The sequence below is a fragment of the Diadema setosum genome, chromosome 9 (genome assembly GCF_964275005.1).
Source record: "Diadema setosum chromosome 9, eeDiaSeto1, whole genome shotgun sequence".
NCBI classification, from domain to species: domain Eukaryota; kingdom Metazoa; phylum Echinodermata; class Echinoidea; order Diadematoida; family Diadematidae; genus Diadema; species Diadema setosum.
Window position 1 is genome coordinate 2,229,085 of NC_092693.1, and position 13,729 is coordinate 2,242,813.

At 43.5% G+C, this 13,729-nt stretch overlaps 2 protein-coding genes across 2 annotated transcripts; one reads left to right on the plus strand and one right to left on the minus strand.

The window, feature by feature from the left end:
* Positions 1–2,317: 2,317 nt before the first annotated feature.
* LOC140232744 (uncharacterized) lies at positions 2,318–6,995 on the plus strand. The gene has a single exon (XM_072312861.1). The coding sequence runs from the start codon at positions 2,517–2,519 to the stop codon at positions 6,993–6,995; it is 4,479 nt and encodes a 1,492-aa protein (XP_072168962.1). The 5' UTR covers positions 2,318–2,516.
* A 1,406-nt stretch (positions 6,996–8,401) lies between these two features.
* LOC140232747 (calcium-activated chloride channel regulator 1-like) lies at positions 8,402–13,729 on the minus strand. The gene is made up of 7 exons (XM_072312863.1): positions 13,604–13,729; positions 12,974–13,247; positions 11,717–12,000; positions 10,988–11,215; positions 9,616–9,846; positions 9,070–9,360; positions 8,402–8,608 (listed from the first exon to the last, which is right to left on the minus strand). The coding sequence occupies exons 1-7, from the start codon at positions 13,727–13,729 to the stop codon at positions 8,402–8,404; spliced, it is 1,641 nt and encodes a 546-aa protein (XP_072168964.1).

Here is a 13,729-nt window from a genome sequence, read left to right on the forward strand (position 1 = left end):
CGAGCGCAGCGAGCGAGCCCAAATTTTTGTATTTCAGCTTACAAAACATGGAATTCTTGTCTTTTTTGCTTATTAAATCTTACAATTTTAATCAAGATATAGTGACGGCCTTACAGATAACGATTCATACCAACAAACTGAGGACTTGAAAAATACTCTAAATTAGTATGCGCGAGTGATGAGCCGAAATTTGTATATTTCTGCGTCATCATCACGTTTTGTTCTTATCTTCATTTTTTTTTTTTTTGGCGAGCGAGCGCAGCGAGCGAGCCGAAAATTTTTGTATTTCAGCTTACAAAACATGGAATTGGGAATTCTTGTGTGAACACAATAAACATTGTTATTTGTCCGCGTCATCATCATGTTTTGTTTTTATCTTGTTTGATTTGGTTTTCTGCGCCCCCCCCCCCCCCCCCCGGTCCGGGCGAGTTTTTTTTTGTTTTTTTGTTTCCTTCTTCTTCTTCTTCTTCTTCTTCTTTTTCTTTCTTTTTTTTTTTTCTTCTTTTTTTCCCCCCGTTTTTTTGCGCCCCAAGGAGTGGCGCCCGGGGCACGTGCCCCCCTTGCCCCCCCCCCCCTAGATACGCCACTGTGTCAGTCATTCTTTACCAAAAAGTCAGTCTCTGATCTTTCGGGGCCTATATTGGATTTTTTTGTTTCACCCAAAATAACATTTTCATCACATAAAGGAATCTTAAAAAGCTAACTGTATATTCATTCTTTTATAAACAACAAGATGTTGTTCAGAGACAGTAACAAAATAGTTCCCTTAACGACTTGTCATTCTAAAAATGGCGCCGTAATAAGACCGACAAAATCTTGGCATAAAACAAAGTGTATCTCATAAAGTATAGGGTGGTGATTTGGCTCAGTCCCTAGTGCGTCTGCCTCCAGATCCGAAGGACTCGGGTTCGATTCTCGAGTCTAGCTGAGCAATGTTGAGTGTAATCATACCGTCCTCTCTAGTATGAGACATAACAATCTGTCCCTCGGATAGGACATGAAATGGAGATCCCATGTGTGAGTTACTCAAGACTTACACACATAAAAGAATCACTATTCATTTAGGGCAAACAACATCTAGGCGCTAACCTGATGATGAGTTGGTCCAACTACCCAAATACCCACATGAGAAAAACGGGCTAATGATGTAGTCCCCTCGTAGTTCGCCAAGGTGACTAGAACAAATTCAGCTTACGGTATCAACCAGGTGTCACGAGTGGAGTGACAGACGCTCTCCTCCACTGAGGTCAATTTGCATGGAATTTGTAAATTAGCACTTAAGCATGTAAATTGATGCAAACTGTTTAGCATTTCAATAGAAGAAATTCCAGACCGCTCCCGGTAGAGCCACGGTAGTGCTATGTGTGGCAAGGAGCGGCAGTATGACATCAGGCCGTGAATTGGGGACATCACGCTGTGGTGCTGTCTCCGTGACACATTGCATGAGAATGGCCACTCGGTAACGGTGACAGGGGCCGCCACCCCAGTCAGTATTAACTAGAGATACCCACAGATAGTGGTAAGTGCATTAATTCTGAAATGTTTATGTATTCAATTGGCATAATTCGTTTGTGTAACTGATATTCGAATTGAGAGTGAATATTGTTAAACGCTTCAGTTAATATGTGATATAGAATATAGAATGGTTGTTATTTATGGTTGCATGAGCTGAGATACATTTGTATATTTATAATGAGGTAATTTGAACGTTGATTAGGATAATATGAATGTGCTCAAGTGCTCTGGCTGTAAGTGATCTGAATATTTTGATATTTGAAGGGTTTCCGGGTTTCCCGAAGGGTCAGGGACCCACTGGTACTGCAAGAGGCAGGCGCATAAAAGGCGTCAACTCGACCAGCTCCGAGGCAGTAAGGGAGCATAGACTGTCGACCGGACTTCATTCCTGGATGCTGAGGAGACACCGCTAAGACGTCCGTCGGGAGAGCGACCACGCGAACGGCAATCGCGAAGAGTTGCTACGACAGACCACGCGACAGTCCATACCAGCACCAGCGTAACGGGGCCCCGTCGTCGACCGACATCGTCATCGACCTGCATTGTCATCGTCATACATCGTCGTCATAAGCCATCGTCAAACAACTTACATCCGTGACAGCGAGTTGCATAATCGAGGTGAAATAAGTCCAATTTAAGTTAAACATAATAAAGTCCTAAGAGCCAGAAAGCCACTGAATAGAAAGAATTTTATATTCGTTTTTTCCTTTTTATAATTTGCTGTAAAACCAATAGTCAGTTATAGACAATTAAAATATTTGAGTTAACTGAATGCACATTGTTTCCTCCGTTTCATCTTGTATGAGTTACAGCCTGCCAACAGTTCTCAGAGGTTATGAACATTTCTTTGTTCCGTTTATTTCCATATAAAAGGATGGAAATCGGGCAAACTCTGTGACAATTGGGGGCTCGTCCGCTGGAGAGAACTTGGCAGGGATTATTCATACAAGAATTTGAGACGTGATTCATTTAACCTCATGTTGTGTGTATAAGATATCACAATGGAATTAGAGAAGTACGTACAGTTAGGTAAAGATTGTGGACTGCAAGGTGCAGAACTAGTGGAGTTTGCCCGCACTGAAAGAGACAAGTATCTCGAAGAAAAGAGACGAGATGAAAAGTTAGAAAGAGATGAAAGACAGGTACAGAGGGAAGAAATAACCAAGCAAAAGAGGATTGAGTTAGAAATAGCTCAATATAGGAGTGTCAATGTGAAGGGAACAAATAGTGTAAGGAGTAGCTTACCAAGCTTGCCGGCGTTTCGCGCTGACTCTGACGATTTGGACGCTTATCTGTTGCGCTTTGAGAGATATGCAAAACAAAGTCAGTGGCCAGAGGAATGCTGGGCTCCTGCATTGGGGAACCTTTTGACCGGGCGCGCTTTAGAAGTTTATTCTCTCTTACCGGCAAATGAAGCCGACGACTATGAAAGTCTGAAAGATACACTCTTGCGGCAGTTTGCGCTAACTGAAGAAGGCTTTCGCAAACGTTTTCGAGAGGCGCGGCAGAAAATGGGCGAATCATTTGGGCAATTTGCAACGCGCATAACCGGATATGCTACTAGATGGGTAGAGATGTCGGGTACAAGTAAGTCCTATGAAGGGCTACTAGAGCTAACGGTGCGTGAACAGCTGCTCGAATGTTGTGATCGTGGATTATCTGTTTTCATTCGTGAGAGAAACCCACGATCGGTGAAAGAGATGGCAGATATCGCAGATCGGTATCGGGACGCACACGGGCATGGCGGCTCCGGTAAACGCGCACGCGACGATAATAAGTCTCGTAACCAGGGCAACGAAGCAAGCCAAGCAAAGAAAGGGGGCGCTACGTCACGTGACAACCAGGGTTGCTTTGTCTGTGGGAAGCAAGGACATTTTGCTTCTAAGTGTCCAGACCGTAAAACTGACCAGTCGAAATTAACTAGCAAGCAGTATGTGCCAAAGTCAAAACAGACGGGGGCAACATGTGTGGTAGGAGTATGCCCTACTCATGATGCTCACGAGAGAGGGAATATTTGTGGCACACCTTCTGTTAAACTGATGTGTGGTCACGAGTTACCCCTTCTTAGTGGTGGGTGTAACGTAGGCACAGACATGCCGACATGTGAAGGTATGTTAAACGGTAAAAGAGTGAAGGTGCTGAGAGACACTGGTTGCAACACCGTAGTGGTGAAACGTCAACTGATAGAGGAATCACAGCTGACTGGTGAGGTTCAAACTTGTGTGCTCATAGATGGTACTGTGAGAAAAGTGCCATTAGCAAAAGTTGAAATCGATTCACCATACTTTGTTGGAACAACACATGCTTTATGTATGACGAATCCTATCTACGATCTAATCATAGGTAATGTTAGTGGTGCTAGGCAGCCTGGCGACGAGGACATCGGATGGAGCGGAGAGGATGCTAGGGAGAAGCCGTCAGCTGACGAGATGACGACCTCCGGTTCAGAGGCAGAGTCCGCGGAAGCAGAGTCTTCGAAAGGGACAATGCAGAACGGCATCACAACGACCTCCGACAGTCGTGATCGTCCCCACACTGACGAGAGTGTGAAGCAGTTACCAACACCCCTACCTACAACCAACGAAAGTGCAGCAGTAGAGACAAGAGGCATGAGGAAATCGAAGGAACGGCCTTGGAAGAGACTAGGATCAGCAGACCAGCCGACGATCACTGCAACCAGGGAGGAGATGATCAGAGAGCAGGCACGAGATGCTACACTGGAGAAACTTCGAAAGTTGGCGGAGAAAGGTGAGGCTAAGGCTGTAGGGAAAGGAAGTGAGGTCAGATATTTTTGTCGTGACAATCTTCTCTTCCGTGAATACAGGTCTCCCTACGTCGAGAGAGGAAAGACATTCACGCAGCTAGTGGTGCCCCAGCCGTATCGCAGTGAAGTACTCCGACTAGCTCACGACTCCCCTCTAGCAGGTCACCTGCAGACGAAGAAGACGGCTGACCGGATTCTCGCCCACTTCTATTGGCCAGGGATTCACGCCGATGTCAAGCGTTACTGTGCATCATGCGATTCATGTCAACGCACTACGCCAAAGGGTAAGATAGGGAAAGTACCCCTGACCATCCCCCCGTTGATTGATACATGTTTCCGTAGAGTGGCGGTCGATTTGATCGGACCACTTGAGCCGATCACCGAGAGAGGGAATCGATATATCTTGACGATAATCGATCTTGCAACTAGATACCCAGAGGCGGTAGCGTTACCACGAATCGAAGCAGAACGAGTAGCAGAGGCGTTAGTTGAAGTGTTCTCGAGGTTAGGCATTCCTAATGAGATACTCTCTGATAACGGCACTCAATTTGTTTCAGGTGTGATGAAAGAAGCAGCTCAACTCCTGGGAGTGAAACAATTTCACACGACACCATACCACCCGATGGCGAACGGCGCCTGCGAGAGATTCAACGGCACTTTGAAACAGATGCTGAGGAGGATGTGCCAGGAGCGACCTCGTGATTGGGACCGCTTCCTGCCAGCTCTTCTCTTTGCATATCGAGAGGTGCCTCACGAAAGCCTTGGCTTTTCTCCTTTCGAACTCATGTATGGCAGAGTGGTGAGAGGACCCATGACAGTACTGAAAGAACTGTGGACCAAGGAGATCCCTGAGGAGGAAACGAAGACTACGTACCAGTACGTCATCGACCTCCAAAACCGACTCGAACAGACGTGTGAACTCGCCAAAGAGGAGCTGTCCAAAGCATCAAGGAAGTACAAGAAACACTTTGACGTGAAGACGAAGGAGAGACGCTTCGAGTGCGGCGACAAAGTGCTACTCCTGTTACCGACGACGCGGAATAAGCTGCAAATGCAATGGCGAGGTCCGTTCGAAATCGTGCAACGAATTGCCAGAGACGATTACCGATTGCTAGTGAACGGTAAGGAAAGGACCTACCACGCCAATCTCCTGAAACGGTACATTGGGAGAGAAGACGAGAAAGTCGACGACCTCGAGAACGAAAACCAGGGACAACTGGAGGCGAACTACGTCAGTGTCGTGGACGACCAGGTAGATGATGACGGATCGGTGCCCCTCTCATTTCCCTCCATCGAAGCGTCGGAAAGCGTGCATGACGTGAAGTGCAGTGACGAGCTAGACGAGGAGAAGATGAAGGAGGTAAAATCCCTCTTGCTGGAGTTCTCGGATGTCATGACCGATGTCCCAGGACGGACCGACATCATCGAGCACGCCATCGAACTGAAAACGAACGAGCCGATACGTTCTCGCCCATACCCAGTCCCCTGGTCACTGAAGGAGACCATCAGACAGGAGGTCGACACCATGTTGAGGATGGGAGTGATCGAAAGGTCGACATCGCCATACGCATCCCCCGTGGTCCTTGTAAAGAAAAAGGACGGGAAGAATCGCTTCTGCGTCGACTATAGGAAGTTGAACGCCAAGACAGTTGTCGACAACGAACCAATCCCAAACATCGAAGAACTGATGGCAGAGATAGGAAATGCAAAGTTCTTCACTAAGATCGATTTGGCCAAGGGCTACTGGCAGATACCCGTGGTCGAAGAAGACCGGAAGAAGACCGCGTTTGTCACGCCAGACGGCCAGTACGAGTTCAAGGTACTACCATTCGGGCTAGTAAATGCCCCAGCAGTGTTCACTCGGATGATGAGAGCTCTGCTGGAAGGCCTGCCCCATGTCGTCCATTACATCGACGACATTCTGATCTACAGTTCCTCATGGGAGGAGCACCTGAACGACATCCGACAGGTCTGCCTCCGACTACGACAGGCTCACCTTACAGCGAGACCGACAAAGTGTCATGTCGCGTGTAAGTCCGTGGAGTTCTTAGGACACATCGTAGGACAAGGAAAGATGAAACCTACCCCAGAACAGATCCAGAAGGTGATGGCGACAACGCGACCGACAACCAAGAAGGAGGTGAGAGCATTCTTGGGGCTCGTGGGATATTATCGGAAGTTTATTCCGAACATGTCCACGATCGCTGCTCCCCTCACAGACGCGACGAAGAAGAATGAGCCTGACAAGATAAGATGGGACGAATCCCATGAGCAAGCATTTTGTACACTACGAGACAGACTAGTCGACTTCCCAATTCTAAGACTACCCGATGACGACAAGGAGTTCGTTCTACGGACCGATGCACCCGATGTGGGACTCGGCGCTGTGCTGATGCAGGAAAGCGAGGGGAAATACTTCCCCATCAGCTACGCTTCTCGAAAACTGCTGCAGCGCGAGCGAGTATACCCAATCGTAGAGCGCGAGTGTCTAGCTCTTGCGTGGGCGGTCAAAAAGTTCTCGTACTTTTTGTATGGCCGAGCATTCCAGCTGCAAACTGACCACTACCCGCTTGCTCATCTAACACACGCGCGAATGCAAAACCCAAGAGTCATGCGCTGGGCGCTTGCACTGCAGGCATATCAGTATCGTGTACAGGTAATCAAAGGCTCAGAGAATGTTGGGGCTGATTACCTCAGCAGATGCCCTACTGATTAGAAATAGAGGTGTAAACAGCCCATGTCATCACTACTATATGTGAGTTTAATCACAACGTAATTTTGCAATGAATTTATTGTTACTGTTATATACATTGTATGCTAGGAGGTATATTGTAAAGCTACAGTATTACACAAATTATATATGCTGAGTATGAGGTAAGATATGCAGTTGACTCATACGTCTCTGAAATTATTTGATTGCTCTGAATCAGACACCCCGGTATAATACCGTGCATAAGAAGGTTTTGCACATTACAATTTATTTTGTAGCAACAGCTAATGCACACAATATGCGATTAGCACAGGTATCTTGATATTCTCCAATGTTATACTGGCCAACAAGAAGAGTCTGTTGAAATTGAGCCGAAAGTGTCAATTTTGTATTGTGCGGTGAAAAAGGGTAATTTTATTATTGAACTGTGGCTGGTATAATAATGCAAAAGAGTGTTAAAAGAGATATGATGAAGTTTATATGTTATCCAATTGACTGAGTAAATCAGATTGTATAGTATACTGTGGAGTTTGTTGGTTTGATAGAAAACACACATAAACTGTCTCCATGGACAGCAGCCGATATTTGGAACAGTAGTCTGTCATGTATCACAACGAGTGAAGTTATAAAGCAGTGAATTGTTATAAGGAGTATAATGGTTTTGATTTAGAAGAGTAATGGTGAGAAAGTACTTACCTGTTACAGACATTGGATTTTAATTAGAGAGATGAGGCTATTGTTTCAGAGCGACTGTCATCTTAAATGGGGGGTTATTTGTCACGAGTGGAGTGACAGACGCTCTCCTCCACTGAGGTCAATTTGCATGGAATTTGTAAATTAGCACTTAAGCATGTAAATTGATGCAAACTGTTTAGCATTTCAATAGAAGAAATTCCAGACCGCTCCCGGTAGAGCCACGGTAGTGCTATGTGTGGCAAGGAGCGGCAGTATGACATCAGGCCGTGAATTGGGGACATCACGCTGTGGTGCTGTCTCCGTGACACATTGCATGAGAATGGCCACTCGGTAACGGTGACAGGGGCCGCCACCCCAGTCAGTATTAACTAGAGATACCCACAGATAGTGGTAAGTGCATTAATTCTGAAATGTTTATGTATTCAATTGGCATAATTCGTTTGTGTAACTGATATTCGAATTGAGAGTGAATATTGTTAAACGCTTCAGTTAATATGTGATATAGAATATAGAATGGTTGTTATTTATGGTTGCATGAGCTGAGATACATTTGTATATTTATAATGAGGTAATTTGAACGTTGATTAGGATAATATGAATGTGCTCAAGTGCTCTGGCTGTAAGTGATCTGAATATTTTGATATTTGAAGGGTTTCCGGGTTTCCCGAAGGGTCAAGGACCCACTGGTACTGCAAGAGGCAGGCGCATAAAAGGCGTCAACTCGACCAGCTCCGAGGCAGTAAGGGAGCATAGACTGTCGACCGGACTTCATTCCTGGATGCTGAGGAGACACCGCTAAGACGTCCGTCGGGAGAGCGACCACGCGAACGGCAATCGCGAAGAGTTGCTACGACAGACCACGCGACAGTCCATACCAGCACCAGCGTAACGGGGCCCCGTCGTCGACCGACATCGTCATCGACCTGCATTGTCATCGTCATACATCGTCGTCATAAGCCATCGTCAAACAACTTACATCCGTGACAGCGAGTTGCATAATCGAGGTGAAATAAGTCCAATTTAAGTTAAACATAATAAAGTCCTAAGAGCCAGAAAGCCACTGAATAGAAAGAATTTTATATTCGTTTTTTCCTTTTTATAATTTGCTGTAAAACCAATAGTCAGTTATAGACAATTAAAATATTTGAGTTAACTGAATGCACATTGTTTCCTCCGTTTCATCTTGTATGAGTTACAGCCTGCCAACAGTTCTCAGAGGTTATGAACATTTCTTTGTTCCGTTTATTTCCATATAAAAGGATGGAAATCGGGCAAACTCTGTGACACCAGGCACATTTATCATTCGAGAAGAAGAAAATTACACTATAAACAAAACAAAACAAAGCAAAGAAAAACTGTAGAAGCATATCTTTCATACACTGACCTGAATTGGAACAGGGATGAGGTTGAGTTCTGGTCGTTCAGACACCGTAGCTAGGACGGCTTCGGTAAGACAAGCACTGCTACCTCCATCAATACAGAAATAAGGTTTCCCACCTGTCATGGATGAAAGATCCTCCATCTGTTCATCGGCCGCGTCGGTGACGGCAATGGTGTCCATCACAACACCAGACCCCCTAATTGCGGGGATGGTGTCCCTAATAGACGGGGACCGTTTTTCTATACCATCACTCACTAGAAGTACATAACTACCATTTGTAGTATCCCCAAGTATCTGCGTGAAAAAGAAAAAGAAAACATGTATAAAGACATAACATTGTGTATGAATCTAAAGTTTTAGTTGCAGCAGTGCAACATTGGTATCCAGGGCCTATCCCCAACCCATGTAAGAATCCAAGAATTTACTATACCTATGGTATAGTCTTTGCCAGTTTCGTGAAATGAAAATCCGTCAGTGTCTCTCTTCATCACGGTTCAGTGTCCCCAACTTAAATTGCAACAAGACTATGAATTCTGGAGAGGGGCTCACGTTCAGGGCGGTCTCTATACCGCAGCCGATGCAGGTAGACCATAAAATGCCCGTGGGCAGCGCGTTGACAAGGACATCTCGAGAGCTGTCGTCGTCTTGGACCAAAGTAAGGTTTGCGTCGACCTTGGCACGCGTATGAAATGTCACAATGCCAAGGTGGCTGCCAGCGGGGATGTAGTGACGAATAAAGATGGCCGAAGACTGGATCAGCTTGTCGATTCTGTTTGATATCTTGCGGTATACGACATACCAAATAAGAGAACAATATATGAAATTGCATTTATGTTTGATTTCACTAATAGCAGTCTCCTTTTCACTCCGAGGACGGAGTTAGGGCTGGGGACAAGACATTCAAAATACATTCGTCGAGGGAAAGAAAATATGCCTTGGGGTGTTTTTTTTCCGAAATTATTCATAAAATCTGTATTGCTGGAATTTGCGTTGTTTGTTTGTTGTCTGTTTGCTAGTTTCTTGCAAATCTGAATATGAACATTGATCAAGTGTGAACATGAACATTGTGTGTATATATGAGCATTGATCAAGTGATCAATTACAACATAATGTCAAATCCAGTTATATGCAAGCGGTTATGCGTATCATTTATTGAAGTTAAGTCATAAGTGTATTAATTTGCATTTGAACTACTTTTTATATCATATCTTTAGTTCTCAACAAAGCCAGGAACAATATGTTTTGCTCTTTTCATCTTTGTTTCATTTGCAGAACAAGTAAATGTTCGTTAGTTTTTATAAACGATCAATGAAAAACCGTAAGGTGATGGCGAGGTGATATCATCAGCTCATTCTTTTTAGTTTCAGTTTCAGTTTCAGTAATTTTTATTTCCCTACTTGTACATAACAGAAGATAAGTATAACAATATCGAACATATTATTCACAAGTCAGGAAAATACAAACAAGATGTTGCATTACAAATATATAATCATGTGAAATAATATATAAATATCATTTCAGATCTTTAAGTGTACAGGTGGAGGAGACCGTTATCAATAAGTAAAACGCTTGACTTGGACAACGGCCTCTGAACACAATATGCCTTGTAACAATTTTTATTTAACTAAAGGAAAGAACGGAATAATATTATACACACGTAGAACAAAATAAAAATGTAATTCTTTCAAAGTATTTTAAATGTAATTTGAACCAAAAGGACAACACATTTGCATACTCATATCGCCTATTCAAGAGATGTTTTGCAAGATCACCAAAGCCTTAGCACACTTCATACCTTCTCTAGTTTTTTATCCGATTTTGAAAAAGAAAATTCACTGTTGTGTGCCTGCCCTGTTGACTTCCACCCTTGCTTGTCAGACTAACTTCTAAACTGTCCAGATTTCTAATACGTCGGACTCACCGCCATACTGCGACTGACATCTAGGACAAGAACCACTCGTCGGATAGGTTGTTGAAGGATGGTGAACGAAGGTTCAGTGTCCACCAGGCTGGGGTCTAGGAAGTTATCCTCACTGGTGAAGTCATCAGTAGACTCCATCACTTCCCAGGCACTCCTTCGTCTACAGTGATAGTTCTGTAGATTATCTGCCTCATAATTGTGTTGTGATCGGTCGCAAAACTGGTAGATCTGTGGTAAGACGGACTGAAGAGTTACCATCTAAACACCGGCACACACACACACACACACACACACAAACATACATATATATAATATATAGATTATGTATATTATATTATTTTCCCATTCACTGCAGAATGAAGGAAACTAATTCGCGGCTTAGTGGCTGGTAGATGAACACATTTCAGTTACAGCTAAACTTTTTGGCCAAATTTAGTCTATTTTACAGGTGAATTTGGTAAACTATTATGTTTACATTAATATAGCTATATAAACCCTATATTGCATGAAATATCACGTTTTCCCCTGTTGGAAATTCTAGTTAGACTTAGATTTAATTTTCATTCGCTAGCATTACGAGGGTACACTTAACTTTTTTTTGTTTGTTTTTTGTTTGTTCTTTTTTTAGAAAGCCGGACGAACTTTTTTTATGAGTTGAAATGAGTTTTTAACATACGCCATTGCTAGTAATTATGACCGAAGTACATGGTAATGGTCTCGTTAACTCACAGAGTCTACACAATGCGAGCCAAAGAGAAGAGACGCAATGGCCGTTTGCCCACCGTCAGGGGTGAATACACAGTCCTTGTCCACTTTCCCCTGAGGATTCGCTCGACACCACCTGCCGTTCCCATCTTTCATATCGCCAGTTAGATCATGCGAACACCTCGTCGGTTCATAGTAGTCTGTATCCGGATCTTGGTACTGGTTTGCCTCCCCATTACCTGAGCCAGTGAAATGTTCGGGGAAGAGACTCCACCTCAGGCTCCCCCATTCCCGTACCATGGCTTTCCCTTTACAAGACAAGCAGACATCATTAACGCCGGAATGATCGAGATGATGTTATTATTTCAGATGTATTTCATTTCATTTCATTTCCGACAAAAGTATTTGCATATTAAAAAAAAGGAGCATATTCAAGGTAAATCAATCCAGATCTTTTTTTTTTTTTTTTTTTTTTTACAATGAAACAAAACATAGATTAGGGAAATGCACAGTCAAACTGTACTACTGAATCGTATCAAGGAAATATATCGGAAATGGAGGGAATTGCTAAAAAGCTTAGCTTGTAGAATGAGTAGTAAATTGTTGTAATAATCAAACGAAACGATAAGACATATTGCTTGAGAAACAAAGGGAACATTAACCAAATCATGCTCACACAATCACACACACACAGAAACAAAGCAGCTCTCATGTGGAAAGAATAAACAGGAGGTCAAAGAGGACAGGAAGATAATCTAAAAGTAAAGGTAATGCTACTGTCTAGGGAATTCCAGAATTTGGGTCCGGCGAAGGAGAATGTATACAGATTGAAGTAAAGTCTATTCCTCCTCTCCATGAGCCCCATTCATCAAAACAATTAAAAACAGGTACATCAGAAAGAATGTCTCCTCTTGGATGTACCTATACTCACTCACAACCTCTCTTTGAGTCATTCATGGCAATTTATACAGGCCTTTGTGGTTGTATTTATTTTCACTTTATGTTTACAGATATAGGAAAATTTAGTTTAAAAATTGTTACAAGGCATAATGTTTAGAGGCCGTTGTCCAAGTCAAGCGATTTGCTCGAAGTATTGATATCGGTCTCCCCCACCTGTATACTTAAGTAAGAATTGCCATGAAATCTGTGCATTATTTCACATGATTACATATTTGTAATGTGAACTCTTTTTTCATTTCATGACTTGTGACTAATATGTTTGATATCGTTATACATATTTTCTTTTATGTAAAAGTATGTCCTGTAAAATGTATGTCCTACCACTGCATGTGTCAACGTTCTGCAGAAGGTACCCGGATGTAAGCGTCATATCCAGCCCTGGCTCCCCGCACCCGGCGTGGTTTGTTACCGAAGGGTCCCTGGCAGCTCCCTCCACGACCCGGATGTTAGCGCTCCCAAACGACTGATACGTGGCCGTCTCGTAGACATTGGGTTTTCGACTCCATGTGATGGGAACGAGAATTTGGATCTCGCCCCAGTACAGTCTGTTGTGGGTCGCATTGAATAGAATCCCCGAGCCTGTCTTAAAGGTGTCCTGATGAAAAAAAAAAAAAAAGAAAAAAAAAAAAGAGCAGAATAGGACGGATCAGGAAAGATTAGAAATATGTGATATGAATAAAAATGAAAATTCGAAATGGAAAGAAATAGAAATCAACTTGGTAGTAAATGCAAGAGATCACCGAAGTGATTTCGTCTGTGTGTGTGAAAATCCGGAAACTCATCAGAAAAATATCGTATATGAATAAGATTAGCAAAGAAACACTCCACTGTGTGTATACTGCTGAAAACATCTATCATAGGAACTCCAAGTATAGGTAATTGAATAGAGAAATCCTTCCAAGTATAACCTACACGGCAGCGTGTGACTGAAAAGTTGGTAAAAACTCAAACCTTGATGTGTTCTATCAACATGTCGTCTTCTTCAACATCCGAATCAATGGCGACGAGAATGTTGGTGTATTTCCCATTCTGAAGATGAATTTCGTTTCTGTCTTCGCACGAGCCCGTGGCAACCAT